We start from the raw sequence: 19,957 nt of genomic DNA, 5'->3' as shown, positions 1-19,957 counted from the left end.
GTCACCCTTATAATGATGTGACACCGGCTACCCCCAAGTACATTGAATAAACCATGCCTAACACAAGAGAACTTGATTTAATTGGCAACACTGTTTGCCATCACATGATAGGCATTGAAGTAAAACAGAACCTATTTCGCGTTGCATTATCTCTCTTTGGTATAACAACAAAAACAAAATGTATTTTTGAGTTACTGGAATTAAATAATTTCCACTTTTGAATACATTTATTGGGATCAAGTATCTAAGTAACTTTATTTAGAAACTGAATACTTTAAAGCTGTTAAGGGAATACTTGAAGCTTGCAGTTACAATATTGTCAACAAAAGATGTGATTAAATAAATTGAATGTTGAAGACTTTAGGCTTATGGTTAACACCAGGTAATTAAAAGTAAGCACTGCTGTGGGAGTGCATTATATATCAGCTGTCCTCTTTACCTCATTAACTGGGTTTTTGCATGTTTATGGAGCTAACTTCAATTAAAAATGCCTTTTAGTTATGCCTAATAAGGTCTTTTAGTTACTATTTGGGTATAAAGTATTACACTTTAATTGAAATTGGTGTATATAAATACCTGTGTTTGAATAATAGACAAAATGAATTTGATTATTTGGAATTTTTTGCATCTAGCTTTTATACCTATGCATTGTTTTTTTTCCATATAATATTGTCCAAAGATAGTCTTTGGGGGTTAAAAAGAGAAACTTGATTATGTAGGTTTTAAAAATTACTTATATCTGCATTTTTTTTTTACCTTTAAGATTTCTAAGGTTTTATGATTTCAAATTAGTGGTGCTTTAAAATCCATGTAGAAACATGTTGAGTTTTCTGCTTCAATTCTGAGGTTAAGAAAAAGTTAATTACTTTTCCACTTGAGTGCCAAAATTCCTTTTTTATATACCTGTGGTTATTTTTTATTTAAGTTGGATAATTAAAGATGATCATAAATTTAAAGAATATTGTATAGTAATTGTAAGTTCTATAAATGTAATGGATTATTGTATTTCCATAGAATATTGTCTTCATTCTAAAAAATTGAAATGCAAATAAATATGCCAAAATTGGAGAGATTTCTTTCTGAGAGAATATTCTAAATTGTACATCAAAATATAAATCAATAAGTTAAAAAAAGAAGTTTGTTTTCTATTTTGAAATTAATGTAATTAACTTGAGTGATGTTTCATATTTTAAAATCTATTTACTTTATTACAGAAGTGTCATCATTGCAACAAAAAAATCATCAGTCTTACCTTCTGTACTTAATACGAGTCTCCCTACCAATGCAGTCAGTGTGGTTTCTTCAGTAGATTCACCCCAAGCTTCAGATGTAGGAGGAGAATCACCTGGTGAGTTAGTTATTAGTGATTTGAAAGTTTTTAGATTCCATTTTTGCAAAGTTAAGATATTTGGTTAGGCATGTTGTAAATCATTATGCTTTCATGTTATACTGTTGATTGTTTCATAATTTTCTAAGTAAATTTGAGTAGTATCAAATAAATTACATCAAGTATTTCAATATTTTCTCCACTTAAACATAATAATTTTTCTTAATGTTTAGTGATAAGAGGAAATGTTCACAGTTGGTTAAGTAAAAAAATATGTGCAATACTTTATATACCATGTAATCGTAGCTATGTGAAGTATATACTTTTTATATGTGAAAAAAAAAGCTAGACAATGTATGCTGAAACTACTAGATTATTTCCATGTAGTTGAACTACTGGCAATTTTGATGTTTTAAGTTTAATGTTAGTATCTTTTTCAGAATATTATCAGTAATTCTGTATTATGTTTATACTTAGGAAAAAAATAGTTATTGATAAGAATTTTCCACCTGGAACTAAAATCTGCAGTAGTGGTACCGAATTTTGTCCTGCCTTATCTTTTGTTTTACTAAAAATTAAAAATAACAACAACAACAACAACAACAACAACAACAATTTAGACCTTATTTTTTAGATTAGTTTTAGGTTACATAAAAATTGAGTGGTTAAGTACAGAGTTCTATACACCACCTCAATGCCATTCCCTCCTTATTCCCTGTTTTTGACATCTTGTAGTAGTGTGGTACATTGTTATAATATTTCTTCATTGTTTTAGTGAAAAAATATGAAAGAAAATAAGTGGAACTCTACCAGATTTTTCTTTTCCTGTTGCTCCATTATACTCTGATGCTTTTGTTTTTCTTTGGAAGAGAAACAACTTGGTAATCTATGTTGGGTTGGATGCTAATTTCTGTTCTTTCACCTCCATCCAAAACCCTTAAAAAAATGAACTGTGATTTTTCTAGATCTGCCTCAGTTGGGAAAAAGGCAGAAGTCACTAATATCTATGAAACTGTATGCCATCTTTTAAACTCAGTTATAGTGAATTTCTAGTAACTTCCCTGAGCAAATGTTTTAAGTTTTAGAGGTTCACTGTACACTGAGTAAAATATTTTCATCTTATTTTGAGTACATTGCTCTTTTACTTCAGTTTATGGGACAAAGTAAGTAAGATCCTGTGATTTGTCTTAAATATATTTTTCAAAATTTAAATCATGCAGTCTTTAGAAGAGATAAGAGACAGCTGAGATAAATGGGCAGTACTGGATATAAAACAGTATGATAAACTTATTTCTGAAACATTGTAATTTTTCCAGTAAATCCATTATAATAGAAACTCACCCTGAAGAGCCATATCCAGAATTACAAAATAATTTGCTATTTTTAAGACTATTATAATTTTGGCAAACCCCCACAAAACCCTATATCCAGCTCATAATGTACTCTTTTCCCCCATTATTTAAATCTTGTATAATTTTCAGTGGTGATGTTTCTCATATAGTTCCCAGGTTTTCCCATTTTGTGCTATAATTGTTAGTTCTTTCCTTTTTCTTCTTAAAACCCTTGGATTAAAAAAAAAATTCCTCTCCAAGTCATTCCAAATCTTTGTGTTGATGGTCTTTGTTTTCATCATCTGTTTTTCATATCTGACTGTTCCTTTCCTCTTTCACTGTGCTCTTCTTGTCATTGTTATTTGGTGTCTCCAGTTTAGATGGGTATTTCTATTCCATTCTCTTAATTGCTGACATGAACATTACTACCTTGATAAGGGAAATCTAACTCAGTGTAGTGTTTTCAGTCACTGTACTTCTTACTCTCTTACGGTCTCACTTTACATACTTTTGTTTACTGCCACCAGCCCATGTACCCTGTTCTTTTTTCACTTGGAATCCAGACCACACAAATATTTATCTCTTTGCTGTCAGTATTTTTAACTGAGAGATTTTTGTGTTCTTTTTAGTAGATCTCTTGATTTAAGTTATTTGCAATTAAAAAAAATAGGCGATATGTATTTATTTTCCTCCTCCTGGTTCAAGCATTATTTGGAAAAAATGATTTGTGGATGAATTGATAGTTGTAATTGCATGCTGAGCTGGGCAATTTATTCTTGTAGATCTGGGTAAGTTATGTATTAGTCTTAGTTTGATCTTGTATTTCTTTTATGAAGATACAATAAATATATGTCCCTGTGGATCTTAAACCTTTGTGCCTTGGGATGACTTCAGTTCTAATTTTTATAGTGAGTCAGCAACAAAAAATGAACTGCTCAAATTCATTAATAGATTATTGATTAGTAAAAAATACACTTGAAAGTACATAGTACAATAGCAAAAAAAAAAAAAGGGGGGGGGACTTTCCTTGGAAGAAACCATGTAAATATAAAACATAAAACAGGACTTTTATAGCAGAAACATTTAAACTATTTTGAAATTTTGGTATCAGAATGGGATTTCTTAAATTTACATGTGGCACAATTAAAGAGAAACTAGGATTAGATACACTTGGATCCCAGAAAAAGAATTAGAGCTTGCCAGCTTAATGTGAAGTCAAAGATTCTTCTGCCATATTATCATCATCAACTAAAAAACAAAACAAAAACAAAAAAGCAGAAACAGACCCATAAATACAGAGAACGAACTGACGATTGTTAGAGGAGAAGGGTGGGGGGAATGGGTGAAATGGGTGAAGGGGAGTGGGAGATACAGGCTTCCAGTTACGGAATGAATAAATCATACAGCATAGGAAATACCTAGTCATTGATATTATAATAGCATTGTGTGGTGACAGGTGGTAATTACACTTGTGGTAAGCATAGTGTAATGTATAGAATTGTGGAATCACTGTGTTGTATACCTGAAACTAATGTAGCATTGTGTCACCTATACTTAAAAAATCACCCAAATCTATAATTTTGCAAAAAAATTTTTTAGATGTGTACATTTACATTTTAAATAGTGTACATTATTAAAACTATGAAATTTTATCACACAAATGTCAGATTCTAGCTTGAATAATATTCCTTAGCTTCTGTAGTATTTTATTAGCAAAAAAGTATAGTCTATTAACAACAATGGAAAATTACTCTTAATAACTGGTAAAAGATATTCATCAGAGAACAAGGTATACCCTTTGTGTATGCATATTTTCTTTCTTTTTTTTGTGTATGCATATTTTCAAAGAAAGCTAAAAGAGAAAACAGTTTCAGTAAATCTATCAAAATAGGGAAAATTTAAATTTACTTATCAGTACAGGTTTAATTGCCCACAGTACATTATGTGGTAACATGCCATTACTCTTTTTTCAGATATGCTAAGGTATTTATCCTTCCATGATGCAAAGCATAAATGAACAAAACAAAAGTGAAGCTAACCCAGTAAAGGAACTAAATAGACTGGTTTTCAGTAATTTATATGCTGCATGTTTACTAGTTTGCAAAATATAATAATTATACACCTCATTAGAATATTAGGCTCTGTTCTGTTTATTATGGCTGTTACCAGCCATGCACATTATTAATTGGCATGTTTTTTTTTTAATGTAGAAGAAAAGTATTTGATTCTTTGCTTTATATGAAATTTGACTCAAGAGGCTTATATTTACTAATCAATACAAATTTCTATTATTTAATAAAGAGTTTCCACTGGGCATATAGACTTTCCCTCCTGCAACTGGCCCAGAATGGATGAGGAGAGAGAGAGGAGGAGAAAGGAAGAGGGAGGGAAATTAAAAAATACAGTGTTTAGGGTTTAAATATTGGCATTTGTTTTAATGATATGTTATTGTAAAGGACATTATTTATTTAGACCCTTAGGGACCTTGAATAAACAGTTGGCTATTCCCTGGATGGATCCTAGACAGATGATGTATTTGCATTTTCCTTTTTGTTCTTTTGAATGTCTGGAAAATTGTCAGTTTGAAGGAGCCAGTTTATCAGTGCAAGGATAAGGAAAAGATAAGTCTGTATCGTTCCACATGTTCAAAGTAGCTTCTTCACTTACATATGCGTGATTGGCTATTGAAAATATTTAATGTTAATTTAAAATAATAAATTAGTCATACATTTATGATTTTATCTGCAGATTTATGATTTAAAGCATGCAGAATGATTTGGAAATTACATTTTTTTCCCCTCTGGGAGAAATGAAGGACAATCCTTATGAAATTGCTGATTTATTTATTTTTTTCATGTGGTGTTTTCCTCCTATAATTATTGATAGTTGATTTTTCTAAAGTTTTTATTTAAATTTCAGTTAGTTAATAACATTGTATAATATTGGCTTCAGGTGTACAATTTAGTGATTCCAGAAAACACCTAGTTACTCCTTAATCCCCATCCTATATTTAACCCATCCCCTCACCCTTTTATCTTTGTTAGTAAAGTGTTCTCTGATTATTGAAAAAGACCATTTTGTACAATCTCCTTCTGCTCTAGTGTCTTTTAGGTTTGAAAATTGACATCATTTCTAGGGTACTGTCAGGAAAGCATTTTTGTTATTGTTTTATTTAGAACCACCATTGCTTTTTGTCTTCTTAAAGCTTTTGATATGCATTTCAGCTCATTACAATTAGAGTCAATTAGCACAGTAAAAGCTATTTTTGTTTTATAACTACTACCTAGAGCTTCATGCAAACGTTTTCTTGAGCTTTATTATTTGTTTTTCCTTTTAAATAAATGGGACTTGATGTGTTCCTTTTTTTCAGCTTCAGAAAAGTTCAAGAAAAACTACTAATAGTTCTTTCAGAGAAAATATCTGACATATTCTAAATAAACATGGTCTTTAAAAACTACCAGCAATTAAAAAAATAAAACTCGGAAATAATCACCAGTTATGAAAGTCAGTGGCCAGTTATGATTCAGTGATCATATATTGGTGTCAAGAATTTAGAATTTAGACACCTGGAGGTGTCATTATCTCTGAAGTACTTCATTGAGTGTTGTATAGAAATAGAAGGATTGAACCTGAGTCTCAGAAATGGCAGGTACTGAACAGTGAAAGAGTCTTTTCAACTTCCCCTTTTTTGCCTTCTAGTTTGAAGTTTTGTAAAAAAAAAAAAGAAACTAGAAAATGGAGAACTTTTGATTGTGAAGTGGGAATTGCCAAATGTACTAAAAAAAAGTTGTTATTATGGTGAAATCTGTATTTTAATTTCATTTTAAAATTAATCGTATGCATTAGGATAGATTCCACTCAGTTTGTTAACAATTTTTATGTACAATTAGCTCTCAATTGAGCAGGATGGTGAGGAGGAGAGAAGACACCAATAAGTAAAAATCCCAGTGAAAAGAAAAGTCAACTCTGATTTTCAAGGGAATGGGGAGGGAATGTGTTATGGAAAGGAGAGATTCACAACTTCATCTTTAGGAATAGTCTTACTCTAAGAGGGAGGCTCAGTAGTTATCCAAAGGTTAATTGTCTAAGATTGCCAGTGTTCTCCCCCAAAGGAATCAAGTCTGTGGGGAAGGGGGGGGTGGGATCTAACAGTCCAGATTTATTTATTTTTTTTTTAATTTTGTTTGTTTATGTATTTATTTTTGGGAGAAAGAGAGAAAGCCCAGTGGGAGAGGTGGGGAGAGAGAATGAGAGGGAGAATCCCAGGCTCAGCATGGAGCCTAACACGGGGCTTGATCTCAGGAACCATGCGATCATGACCTGAGTCGTAATCAAGAGTTGGATGCTTAACCCACTGAGCCACCCAGTTGCCCCAGACAGTCCAGATTTTTGAATCTCTGGCTGAGTGTTGGTAATCAGAACTGCTGATTATTGAACTAGATCTGCCTGAAGACCAAGCATATTTTAAAGAAGGTCAAGCTGTCCCAGATACTTGCCGGTTATAGGCTGACTGTTTATTTATACTCATAATTAGGTATTTGCTTTACTTAGAATGTATGTTGAATCAAAATGCCCAGATATAAATGAAGTGAGCCTGAGGAAATTGTGGGAGTGTTGTGTGGCAATACAGGTTTTTTTTTTTTAAGTTTATTTATGTATTTTGAGAGAGAGAGAAAGAGTGAGCAAGTGGGAGAGGGGCAGAGAGAGAGGGAGAGAGAGAATCTCAAGCAGGTTCCGCACTGCCTACGCAGAGCCTGACACAGGGCTTGAACCCACAAACCATGAGATTATGACCCGAGCCGAAAGCCAAGAGTTGGATGCTTAACTGACTAAGCTGCCTAGGTTGGGTTTTTAATGAAAGCATTTTCATTAAGATACAGTGGCCTTATTTACTAAATGTCTATGACTGTGTTTTGTTTTATATTGATGTGATAAATGAAATTGTTGGAAATCTACTTTTTATAACAGTTAAATCCAGGATTGATTCTTTGCTTTATAGCTTCTAGACTTTTAGAGTGAAATTTTTAAAAGGCACTTTATAAGCTTCATCTCATTTAAGTTACCTATATTTAATGTCACATGAATAATCATTGAATAATTTGGGTGTGTTTTCAGTCTGAAGTATAGACTAAAGGAAACATGATAACTTTAAATACTTTACAGATAGTCATAGAGTAGCAGGTAGGAAAGTACCATTGTGTATTTATTATGTCCAGGTGCAAAATAATTCTGTTAAATATAGGTATCACTGCTCATTTTATAGATCAGGAAAATAAAGCAGACAGCTTAAGTAACTTTGCCCAACGTCCCACTGCTGGTAAGTGGCAGAGCCATTACTGCTTCCTCTAAACATTTCAATCATATAATAACCCCTGAAGGGTAGTTATTATCAGGGAAACTGGCCTAATACTGATAGAGCTAGAGTTCACTTTGAGAATGGTTAGGTTGTAGGTGGCTGGCGAGGAAGTGTTTTCTGCTAGTGTAGAACATGGTATCTAAAGAAATTGGTTTGGGAGTTATAAGAGAGATTGATGGCTGAGAACTTGAGAGGTTAGTGGGTTCCTTTAGATGAGGAAGAGAAAGGCTATGGTCTTGAATGACCTAGCATTTCTTTTTGAAAGCAGGAAGGGAAATGGATTTCAGGCTGAGGAGAGTGGAAGAACTTTTATATTTATTACCAGAATGTAATAGGTAAGTAATGTGTAAATAGAAAGCTTGACTCAAAATGAATAGCAGGAATCATGAATAGATAGTAGAGTCACTCAGAAGAGCACTCGACTTTTCTTCTGTAGTGCCTTGCAGAAATGTGGGAAAGTAACATTGGCCAATCTGCTGTATCTTAGGTGCTTTACATTTTTTAATTTAAACATCCTAACAATCATGTTAAAAATTCGGTGGTATTTCTATTTTCTGTATCATACTGGTAAAATGGTTTAAAGGGAACAGTCTAGAATTCTGCATGACAACAGCCACTGAAAACTTAAGAAGTATTTGTAATGAATAATACAATCTCAACTAATTATATATAATAATTACAAATTATGAAGAAGAAAGATTCTAACAAAACTGCTCAAAAGATCAGAGTAGTAGTAGTTCCCTGTTTGGTTTCCAGTAAATTAGGAAAATACATAGAATTTTGCTAGTAGTCAAAGAAGTGTTAATGGCTTATTCTTTATTTAGAACAATTTGCAGTATGTATCAATATTTAAAGTGTATGTTTGGGGCTCCAGGGTGGCCCAGTTCATTGTGCATTCAACTCTTAATTTTGGCTCAGGTCACAATCTCAGGTCATGGGATTGAGCCCTGCATCGGGCTCTGTGCTGAGCGTGGAGCCTGTTTGTGATTCATTCTCTCTCTCTCTCTCTCTCTCTCTCTCTCTCTCTCTCTCTTTCTCTCTCCCTCCCTCCCTCCCTCTGCCCTTCTCCCTGGCATCCTTGCATTCTCAAATAAATAAATAAGTAAGTAAGTAAATAAATAAAGTGTATGTTTATTGACTTCTAGGAAGTTACCTCCAAAAAATCAAGGAGTGCATATAGATTTATGTAAACAAATACGAAACACTATTTATTATGGTTAAGAGCTGGGAATGATTCAAATGAATGTCCTTGAATTTTGATTGGTCTGATATATACTCATTATTAGAAGCAGATTATGATATATTTCTTTGGTAGGAATATTATGGAACAGGTGGAGAAGAAAAGAATCTAATCACATGGCACACAATTTTGTCTGTCTTTAATTCCACTAGAGTTAATAGTTTCAGGTGTACATTATAGTGACTCAACAGTTACATACATCACTTGGTGCTCATCATATGGTTTACAATTTTGATTTGTCACAGTACCAATGATGACCCCTTGCATTATTTGATTAACATGTAACTGCCAACTTTCTATATTGTTGTTAGTCTTTCCCTTTTGTAATTAATAAGTGTTGTGTGGGAAGGTGCTTTGAAATTATTTAAATATCCTGTTCCTCAGATTGTTACTTTATCATAACAGTATGGCCTTTTGGCTTCCTATTTTACTGGATGCGTTGAATCAGTTATTATTTATTTTTATGCTCAAATTGTCTCCAATTTGATTTATGGTAGTCTCTTCAAGTTGGCTTCTGTGTGTTTGTGAATGACAGCCTATTATTCTGTGGGCATATCTTTGCTTTCTAAAAAAACAAAGCCAGGTGTTTCAAGATCTTTGTGTACTTTTCTTCCAGAGATCTTGAATCAGCCATTTCTCTCTCTTAGTGAAGAATAGTATTTAGGAGCAAGATCTGGACAAGGGATGTTCAAATATTGCTCTCAGGTCCTCTCAGTTGAAAGAACTAGGGACTATATATATAGGAGTATGTATTTGAATGAAGGAATATATTTAATATATAGTTTTATATATGTCTGTAGTGAAACCATGGATTCACACAAATGCCCTTAATTTCAAACTATTACCTCAAAGTTTTTTTTAGTTTTCTTTTCTACCTAAATGCCCTCCTTACATTATTTGGGCTCCTATACCTTGCTCCGGGTCAGTGTAGCACCCATTCAGGTACAAATACTTTCCTTGATCTCTTCAAGCTAACTGCTTCAAGTCTGATTAGTTCAAGAAGGTCTGGAAAAGAGGGTCCTTTTGCTCTTTAAAGCACAGCATTTTTACATTGTAGTCATCCTGGGAAAATAAGTGATTCCACTTGTAACGCAAGATTATAGATTCTCAGATAGAAGCTCTAAACTTTTAAGTCCAATTACATTTACTGCCACATTTGGTGTCCTTTAGTAGTGAGGGAAGTCATGGAGATGGTCTCCTGTGGCTTACACCTTTGGAACCAAGTAACAGCAGGGCCCTTAGTCTTTAGACAGTCACCTTCACCACAAGTAAATCATATTTACACAGTATGTTGAGACGGTACAATTGTTTTTCCTCTAGGCCTCTAGTTTTTGTGATCTTGAGGTTGTAGACTGGCAAAATGAAGATTTCAGTTAAACAGTTCTTCCTTAGTCTTTTACCATATCTCAGATTTGAATCTGTTGCTTTCTTGATTGTATCCAGTTTTCTCTTACAATTAGGTCTCAACTTTGGCTACTGTTGTTTAAGATGCCTTTGATTGTAAAATGTGTTGATTTGAGAAGTGCTATCATGTGGAAAAATGTGCATTTTATTTTGATAAATAGGTTGTAACTGAAAAGAATTCTTACTTACAGATTTATTTCTGGCTCTTCTAAAAAAAATCCGATGATTTTTATCTTTCTCTGCCTGACTTCATTTAAAATTTGTATCAATGTGCTAACCAGAGACCACCAGGAATAAACCCTTCGTTGAATACGTTAGTTAAGTGAGGGAGAATGCACACACATGATGAGGAAGTTTGGGACATCTCACTAATAGAGTATTAGAAAAGGTTTATTATAGGGTTTTAGATTGTATTAGGTGATTTTAGGGAGAGGTTAGGAAGTGGGCTTCCTTCTGATTTGAATATTGTGAGGAAGCATTGGTAATTAATTCTGTGATAAGGTATCCTAATAAATATCATCTAGAAGCGTGGAAGCCCAAAGCTATAATTTATAAAGAAGTCAGTCATTCATATTAGGATTTGGGATGTTTGGCCATCTTTGTTATTTGGACAGAGTTCATTTTTGTCTGTTGTGAAAAAATTACATGGTAGTATTGTTTTGTGTTGATTCATCATGATCAATTTGTTCCTTATGTTCTTCCAGCATACCTATATCTAAGGTTTTGAGAACAAATCAAAAGCATCAGATCTGTGATAATGCATAGGTTCCAAGATCTTTTAAGCCCCTCTTCTGTATCATCTTTGCATATTCTTTTTTTTAAAAGTTTATTTATTTATTTTGAGGGGGGGAGCAGAGAGAGGGGGAGGGGCAGAGAGAGAGAGAGAGAGAGAGAGAGAGAGAGAGAGAGAGAGAATCCCAAGTAGGCCCCATGTTCAGTGCAGAGCCTGACACAGGGCTCAAACTCCTGATCTGTGAGATCATGACCTGAGCTGAAATCAAGAGTCAGAAGCTCAACCGAGTCACCCAGGTGCCCCTCTGCTTTGTGTATTCTTTTTCTCATTTGCTTCCATATGTTTCCTGTCTTCTTTTGGACTGTTCCTCTACAGAATTGTGATAGGATTTCAGTCTGTATTTACACAAGTACTAACTTGACATCCATTTAAGATACTGCTTTCGGAAATGGAAAGTTTACTTACTGAATTACAAATGCAAGTAAGATGTGCATGTCCCTCGTACCTATGGACTCCAGGTTGTTAGGATTATCTTTCCAGTTGGATTTCAGTGACTCTTGTGGTCCCTATGTTATAGAGAAATTATTTGACACTGTATGTGTGTATTCTTTTTTTCCTAATATTGGCCTTAGAAAAAGCAAATGGCTTTTGTTTCTTTAGGTCCTACTCCTAGCTTAAATTGAACGTTCTATCCCATATATCCTGATTCTTAAACAGGAACTTTATTTTCCCCCTACTTTCTTGAGCTTTTTTTTTTTTTTTTTTTTTTTTAATTTTTTTTTTTTCAACGTTTATTTATTTTTGGGACAGAGAGAGACGGAGCATGAACGGGGGAGGGGCAGAGAGAGAGGGAGACACAGAATCGGAAACAGGCTCCAGGCTCCGAGCCATCAGCCCAGAGCCTGATGCGGGGCTCGAACTCACGGACCGCGAGATCGTGACCTGGTTGAAGTCGGACGCTTAACCGACTGCGCCACCCAGGCGCCCCTCTTGAGCTTTTAGAACTCTTTAAGCCTCAGTAAATTATCCTCCAGATTAGTCTTCTAGATTCACTTTTTCAAGACTTTTCATAATGTGAGGCACCTGGGTAGCTCAGTTGGTTAAGTTTCTGACTTCGGCTCAGGTCATGATCTCGCGGTTTGTGAGTTCAAGCCCTGCATCGGGTTCTGTGCTGACAGCTCAGAGCCTGGAGCCTCTTTCAGATTCTGTGTCTCCCTCTCTCTCTGCCCCTTCCCCGCTCGCACTCTCTCTGTCTCTCTCTGTCTCAAAAATAAATAAACATTAAAAAATTAAAAAAAAAAAGACTTGTCATAATGTATGTTTTTGTGTTCCTATCCATTCTTTAAGTCTTCCAGAATTACTTTGATGGTGATTATTTTTGTCTTGCCAAGTAAATGTGATAAGCACAGGTATTTGTTGAAAACAAAGATGATTATTCTTGTATAGGATAACATAGTTTGAACATTTTATACTGTAAGAGGATGAATTGGCCATTCAGAAAAATATACAAGAGTATTTAAGGGTATCTGAGAATATTCATTGGAGAGTAAAATAAGATCACATGGTAGAAATTAATTTTATACGGTAGTTTAAATAAAAAGAGGGACATAAAAAGTAAGAAATAGAGAAGCATATACCAGGTGGGAAGATGGACCTGTAAAATATGGGAAATGGAAATGATTAAAGGAATAATTTCTGCAATTAACATAAATTGAGGACCTTCTATTATTGTCAGGTTCTCTAGGCTTCTAGAGACATGGATAAAGAAAAGGAAGTCTCTGCTTTTAAAAAGATTAGTATTGTAGGAAGAAGGATATTTAAAAAATCATTTGACATGCTGTGTTACAAATACACTAACAGATTATGTTTTTATTACAGTGTGGACACAAATGAAAGAGTATAAATTCTGTTTGAATCATTTAAGAAGTGTTTCTCAGATATTCACTGGATTATGTTGGACTAGATTTAGGAGCAGTCAGGGTATAGCATAAGTTATTTGGTGTTCAAGGTCAGTTTTCATGGTAATGGAGATATACATATTTAAGGGTAAATTTTGAGTTTCTACTTGTAAATCTCTATTGCCACTTGTTGAATAGAAGAAATCATAACTGCAGGGGGCCGCCTGGGTGTCACAGTCCATCAAACATCCGACCCTTGATCTCTCCTCAGATCAGTCTCATGGCTTGTGAGTTCTATCCCTGTATTGGAATTCTGTCTCTCCTTCTCTCTACCCTTCCCCTGCTTATGCTCTCTCTGTCTCTCTCTCAAAATAAATAAATAAACTTAAACTACAAAAAAAAAAGCAAGAAATCATAACTCTGGTTGAATGAGTCAGAATTTAGTTTTCTATTACCTCTGCAGCTGGTGGATCATAGGGTTACTTTGTGTAATGATCAAACTTGTAACTAAGATTTACAAATGATTCAAGGAAGATCTTATTAATTGGTAGATTTTAATGTTATCTAAATTATAATGGACATTTAAAAATGCATTCTGTTTTTTGTTGATTTGTTATAAAGATAGGTTTTTTGTTTAAACCTTTGTATCTAAAAACAGAAAATTCCTGTAATGGTTGTTTTCTTTTACAGGTGGTAGATCATCTAATGCAAAATTGCCCTCGGTTCCAACAGTTGGTTCAGTTCCAGAAGACCAAGTTTCAAATATGAGGTATTTAAGCTAATTGGATATTTGTGATTTGTTCTTTTGATGACTCTTTAAACTCTCTAGCTACAGCTCTTTGTTTAAAAAAAAACTTTATTTTTTCTACTTCTTTTTTTAAATATAAGTGACATTTAGAACATTTTAGAAGTTCCTTTTTAAAGATTATGAGATATAAAAAGTTTATGAGAAGTGGCTATTAAAGTAAGTGCTGCATGAATAACAAATTCTTAATTACACAGGGCCTGCTTGGGATTCTGTCTCTCCCTCTGTCTCTGCCCTTCTCCTGCTTGCACTCTCTCTCTCTTTCAAGATAAATAAACTTAAAAAAAAAAAAAAGAAAGAAAAACTGGTATAGACGTAGATGTCAATGGAAAAGAATATAAAGTGATTAGGTTTATAAATGTATATTGAGTCTGTATTATATGCTGCAGCTGAGAACTTAGAAATGAAGACATAGTTCTTGAGCTCCAAGTGCTGATGGTTTATTGGTGAACAGACAAATTTGGTAAGGACTTAGAGTTTTTTTTAGGTTAAAATGGTGCTAAAATTAAAATCAAGTGCTCTCAACTGACCCATTAAGATTTCCTATAAAAGCTTATCCTTGGAGTGGTTTTTTACCAGATTGTTTGTCAGGGCTGGGGATGATGATGTAGAACTGACTAACAAAGGGCAATCCAGGCAGAAGGAATGATATGTATAGCAATAATGAGTCCTTATGTAATTTTTAATTTCTCGTGAATTTTACATTTCTGTGGAAGCTCATTTTAAAAACTGAAAGTTGTAAATTCTAATGAAAAGTTCAGGTAACTTAACATCTTTTCATTAGTATTACAGAGAGACTTGAACATGCTTTGGAAAAGGCAGCTCCTCTTCTGCGAGAGATTTTTGTGGATTTTGCACCTTTTCTTTCTCGGACACTTTTGGGTAGTCACGGGCAAGAATTGCTAATAGAAGGAACAAGTAAGTGATTTTTCTGTATGTCACTTTACAAATATATATTTAAATTTATATTTAAAATTTCAAGCTTAACTTAAATGGAAAATATGAGATGCATGGAGTTTCATTGCTCAAGTATTTTCATCCTTTGACAAGGATTGTTACAGAGGCTATATCTTGTGAAGAATATGTCTCGTCTAATATTCTTATATGTTCAAGATTTTTTAATCGGTGAATTGGATGAAATAGAAAAGTATGTACTGAACCAAAGAACTAAGACTTAGATTTTTCTTAATGCATTGATGGAAAGATTAGTGTTATAGTAGTTAGTATTTATATAGGCTTTTACTTGAACTTAAGATCCAGATAAACAATAGTGTATTGCCACATATTAGGTAAATGAGGAATGTGTTATTTATCTTTATTAGTAGAATTCTGTTTTATAAAGAAGTGGAAATAGCAGTAGTCTTGTACTCTATCCTGCTTATATCATACATAGATTACTGGATCATTTCTACTTCAAAGTAGCATACTTTGAGATTGTGTTAAACTAGATAGCATGTAGAGTTGGTTGCTGAGTGAATTGGAAACCATGCTGTTTATGGACTGGATGAAAAGTTTTGGGACTTTTTTTTTTTTTTCCTGATAAGGGGCACTTGTTATGTACTCAGTGTTTTCTAATAGAATGGGTAACTCAACCAAATGGTATCAGTTCAGTAGAGAATGGCTTTTCAAACAATTCTTTTTGAGAGCTTAATAGACTGACTTCAAAATACCAGTCTTCATCCTTATAATGAAAAATTTTTAAGGATAAGCTAGAGGACTTTCATCAGTGATAATACAGAATTGATTTTTGTATTCAAAGTGTTGGACTAGAAGTTTGCCAAACTCTGGCTTGTCTGTGTCCATGGTTGATGGTTTAAGATAAAATACTTTTGTTTTCCTAAAGCTGAAAAATCATGGAAAAATAGAATATCTATAGCCCAGTCTCTTTAAATATTGATTTACAGCTTTAGTTATCATATTTTTTTGTTGAGCTATGGTCAGTAGATGATCTCTTGAGGAATTTCTTAAAACTTGTAAAAATCACTCTTTTCATAGAAATAAGGATATGGAAATTCAAGGCATAGGTAGGTTAATAGCTTAGTAAGTTATCTGTATCTCAGCATTACCTAGGAGATACCAGCACTTTGTAAGTAATAAGCTTCAGCTGACATGAATTTTATTATCATCTCTGCTATAGATGTATAGGGGGTTGGTGGTGAGTGATGTCATTTCCATAGAGGGAAAAGGTAGCATTGAATTTATTTGAAAAAGTTCAGGTTTTAGAAATATTTGATTAATGTGGGGTAGAAATTTACATTATCTGCCAAAGGATATAATTTATTTAGCCATGCATGGACTATTTGATCTAATGAAGTAGTAAGATTTGAAAGATAATGAGTTGGAAAATTAAAGGACGTCTCCGTAATTTATACTTCACATGTTGTTTATTTTTTTAAAGTGGTGTGACAACTTAGGAACTGTATTTCATTAATATAAAATGAATTATTAATTACAGCCTTTTGGTGTAGGAAGACATTGTTGCTTTTTAGTTGGTCTTTGAGTTTTATAATAGATCAAACAAAATAGGATCACCTTAGATACTCAGAAGTACTAAATTTGCCAATTCTGGATCCCTGAATAAAATTTAATTTATCAACTTCTTACTGGTAAATTCTGATAAACCAGTAAGCAATAGTGCATCATCTTCCTTGTTATCTAAAAACCTGAGCAGTGCCTACTCATTGGACTGTGTTCATTAAAATAGCAAACAAATCTAAGAGTTTTATGTAACTTATGTCTGTATTTTAAGTTGTGAGGAATGTTTTGGTTGGTGGTTTTATGCATTGTGAAATAAAGAAGTTTTGAGTAGAGGTATTTGCAGCATGGTACTATACAAAAAACACTGGACTCAAAGACAGGAAACCTTGGTTTTAATCCTGTGTTTGCCAGTCACTAGATGTATGACCAGACACTGTATATTTGTGTGTGTGTGTGTGTGTGTATTTAAAAGTTTTTAAAGTTTATTTTGAGAGAGAAAGAGAGCGAGCAGTGGAGGGGCAGAGAGAGACAGAGGGAAAGAGAGAATCCTAATCAGGGCCTGCAGTGTTAGTGCAGATCTTGATGTGGGGAGCTCGATCTTACGAATGGCGAGATCATGACCTGAGCCAAGATCAAGAGAGGGACACTTAACTGACTGAGCCACCCAGGTGCCCCTACTTTTACATTTTTTAAATAATTTTTTAATTTAAGCAGTTTTAAATATGTTGCATATTTATAATAACCATGAACTTATTGCCAACTACCAAACCATTTTTGTTTTGCTGTTTGTTATATCTACCTCTGTTTTTTTTTTTTTTTGCTTTAGTACTTAAGACAATTCCAGACATTTTGTCATTTTACCCTGAAATAATTAATAGTCCATGTAAAAAAGGATATTTTCCTTTATAATCATAATTGCTCCTCTTACACCTAATAATTCATAATAGTTTTGTGCTGTATCATACTCAGTTCATATTCATTTTCATTTAGATGTCTTTTTATAATTGGTTTTCTTCTAACTAAGATACAATCAAAATCAATTTATTGCATTTGGTTATGTTCTTAAGTCTTTATTAATATCAAATAGTTTCACCCTATTCTTCCACTATTTTAATGCTATTGTTTCTTGGTGATGTCATTTAATTGTTTCTCTGTCCCATGCATTTTCTGATGGCTTGAAATTAGATTTAAAAGTTTAATTAGAGGTAATACTTAATATTACATCATGCTTATTAGAACCACATATTTTCTGATTGTCTCAATTGTAGTGATATTAACCTTCTTTTTCAGTCCTTTATAAGGATTAATATTTTATTGTTTAAAGAGTTCCTCCAAATACAAAGAGAAAATTACTTAAAAAATATATTCCAGGGGCGCCTGGGTGGCACAGTCGGTTAAGCGTCCGACTTCAGCCAGGTCACGATCTCGCGGTCCGTGAGTTCGAGCCCCGCGTCGGGCTCTGGGCTGATGGCTCAGAGCCTGGAGCCTGTTTCCGATTCTGTGTCTCCCTCTCTCTCTGCCCCTCCCCCGTTCATGCTCTGTCTCTCTCTGTCCCAAAAATAAATAAACTTTGAAAAATATATTCCATCTTAGAGTTACCATATGTAAGTTCATTGGACAAGTTTTATAAATCTAAGATTTGTTATAGGGTGTTTGTGGTCTTAGTTTTCCTATACCTTAAAACATTTTGCTATTTCACTGTTACTCATCAGTTATTGCTAACGATAGTAAGGACTAAAATAATAAGAATACAAGAGTACTGGAATTGCCCCTAGAATTTATGCCACGATAGGAAAACAAATCATCACTATCAGATCACCCCCAGTTTTTACTGCATTTCTCAAAGTACATGATCATATTTTAGAAGATAGAAATTTGTTTTATCAGAGCAAAAACTGGTATGGGGGGGCGTGGGACAAAAACATTTTAGGTATTATAATGATTTGTGACCCTCCAAAGGGCCACATACATCTATATAGTACATCTTTAGTATTAAAATTTCATAGGGGTATAGTTAAGAAAAAAATGGTCTGAAATGGCTTCCCAAGTGGAGAGCAGTAACAAAAAAAAATTGAGAAATATTGGTGTAAAAGAATTCTGTGGACATTATCTTTGTGGTCTGATTTTCAACTTTCATTGAATTTAAGAATTCAGAGTTGTTTATTTTCTGCTCTAATGGTATGGTGATAAAATTGACAGAAAAAGACATTTTACAATTAGACCATCTGAGGATGAATTTAAAGAGACAGAGAACAGCACTTATAAATTTTATCAAACTCAAGAATTCATTAGTGCATAGTATATTTCTGTGTAAAAAGGAAATTGGTTTTCTCAGCATGTCATTCAATAGAAAGGATTTCAGTCTTCAAAATTTATGCAATGTTTTCTGACAAGAACCTGGAACATCTTATTTTGCTAAAAAGGCATGTGACCGTGTTCTTCCATTGTTCGTGGTAGTTATACACCACAGTTTACTTGGTATAGTTTCTAAGTGAGTAAAAAAGGCAAATGTGTTATATGAAAATGATTGGAAGGAAAAGCTCATGTAGAAATGAAAAAATTCAGTGGATTGATCATTCTAAATGGTGTTTGAAAGTCTCAAGAAGAAAATGTTTTACAATGCTGGATCAAAGAAGGTGGCTGTCTTCTTTTCAACAAAATTTTGAATGATTCATCTTTTCCAAACTATCTGATGATGTAAGTTCAAGAGAAAGGACCAGAATTAATGATAAGCTAGAACCTATTAGAAGTTTATTTGAAATTTGGAATTAGTGTTTACAAGATGGATATATTGTTTACAGATTGATGAGGAGTACTTAGTTGTATCCAAAGGGCATTGCTCATGCAGGATATATACAAATTCCTTTAAAAGCAGGAAAATATAGAATAAGAATTTGAGTTTATTATGCATAAATTCTTATCAAAATTTCTAATGCTGTTTATAATTATCCCTCCTGTAAATTGTTTAAGATGACTTAAAAATACATATAATATAATGTATATGTGTGTGTGTGTGTATTATAGTGTGAGCAGGGGTGGAACAGAGAGAGGGAGAGAAAGAATCCCAAGCAGGCTCTACCTTGTCAGTACAGAGCCCAACACGGGGCTCCAACTCACAAACTGTGAAATCATGATCTAAGCCCAAGTTGGTTACTTGTCTAACTGAGCCACCTAGGTGGCCCAAAATTTGTATATTTTTAATAAGGCTTCTTACATTCCATAAGGCAGATGGTCACGACTGTTTGTCATGGTCTGCCTGCTTGAAAGTTTAGACAGATCAGTGGGTTTAAATGTTATGTTGTTTGCTTAATATCTGGTAAGTCATTTAATATTTTTGAGTTTTAGTGGTAAAGAAAAGCACTAGTAATAGAGGTAAGATAAATAG

The 19,957-nt window shown here is 33.6% G+C and overlaps 1 protein-coding gene across 1 annotated transcript in view; it reads left to right on the top strand.

The window, feature by feature from the left end:
• The window catches only part of LRBA (LPS responsive beige-like anchor protein), a 792,976-nt gene that overhangs the window by 237,971 nt on the left and 535,048 nt on the right, over positions 1-19,957 (top strand). The window contains exons 31-33 of the mRNA XM_047092315.1: positions 1,215-1,348; positions 13,980-14,058; positions 14,879-15,012. Coding sequence (XP_046948271.1) covers positions 1,215-1,348; positions 13,980-14,058; positions 14,879-15,012 — 347 coding nt within the window. The remainder of the gene's footprint in view (positions 1-1,214; positions 1,349-13,979; positions 14,059-14,878; positions 15,013-19,957) is intronic.

Source organism: Lynx rufus, unplaced genomic scaffold (genome assembly GCF_022079265.1).
Source record: "Lynx rufus isolate CCGP_SWC_20201006 ecotype Redwood Valley unplaced genomic scaffold, mLynRuf1.p SCAF_3, whole genome shotgun sequence".
Taxonomy (NCBI): Eukaryota; Metazoa; Chordata; class Mammalia; order Carnivora; family Felidae; genus Lynx; species Lynx rufus.
This window is presented reverse-complemented; position numbering and strand designations above follow the sequence as displayed.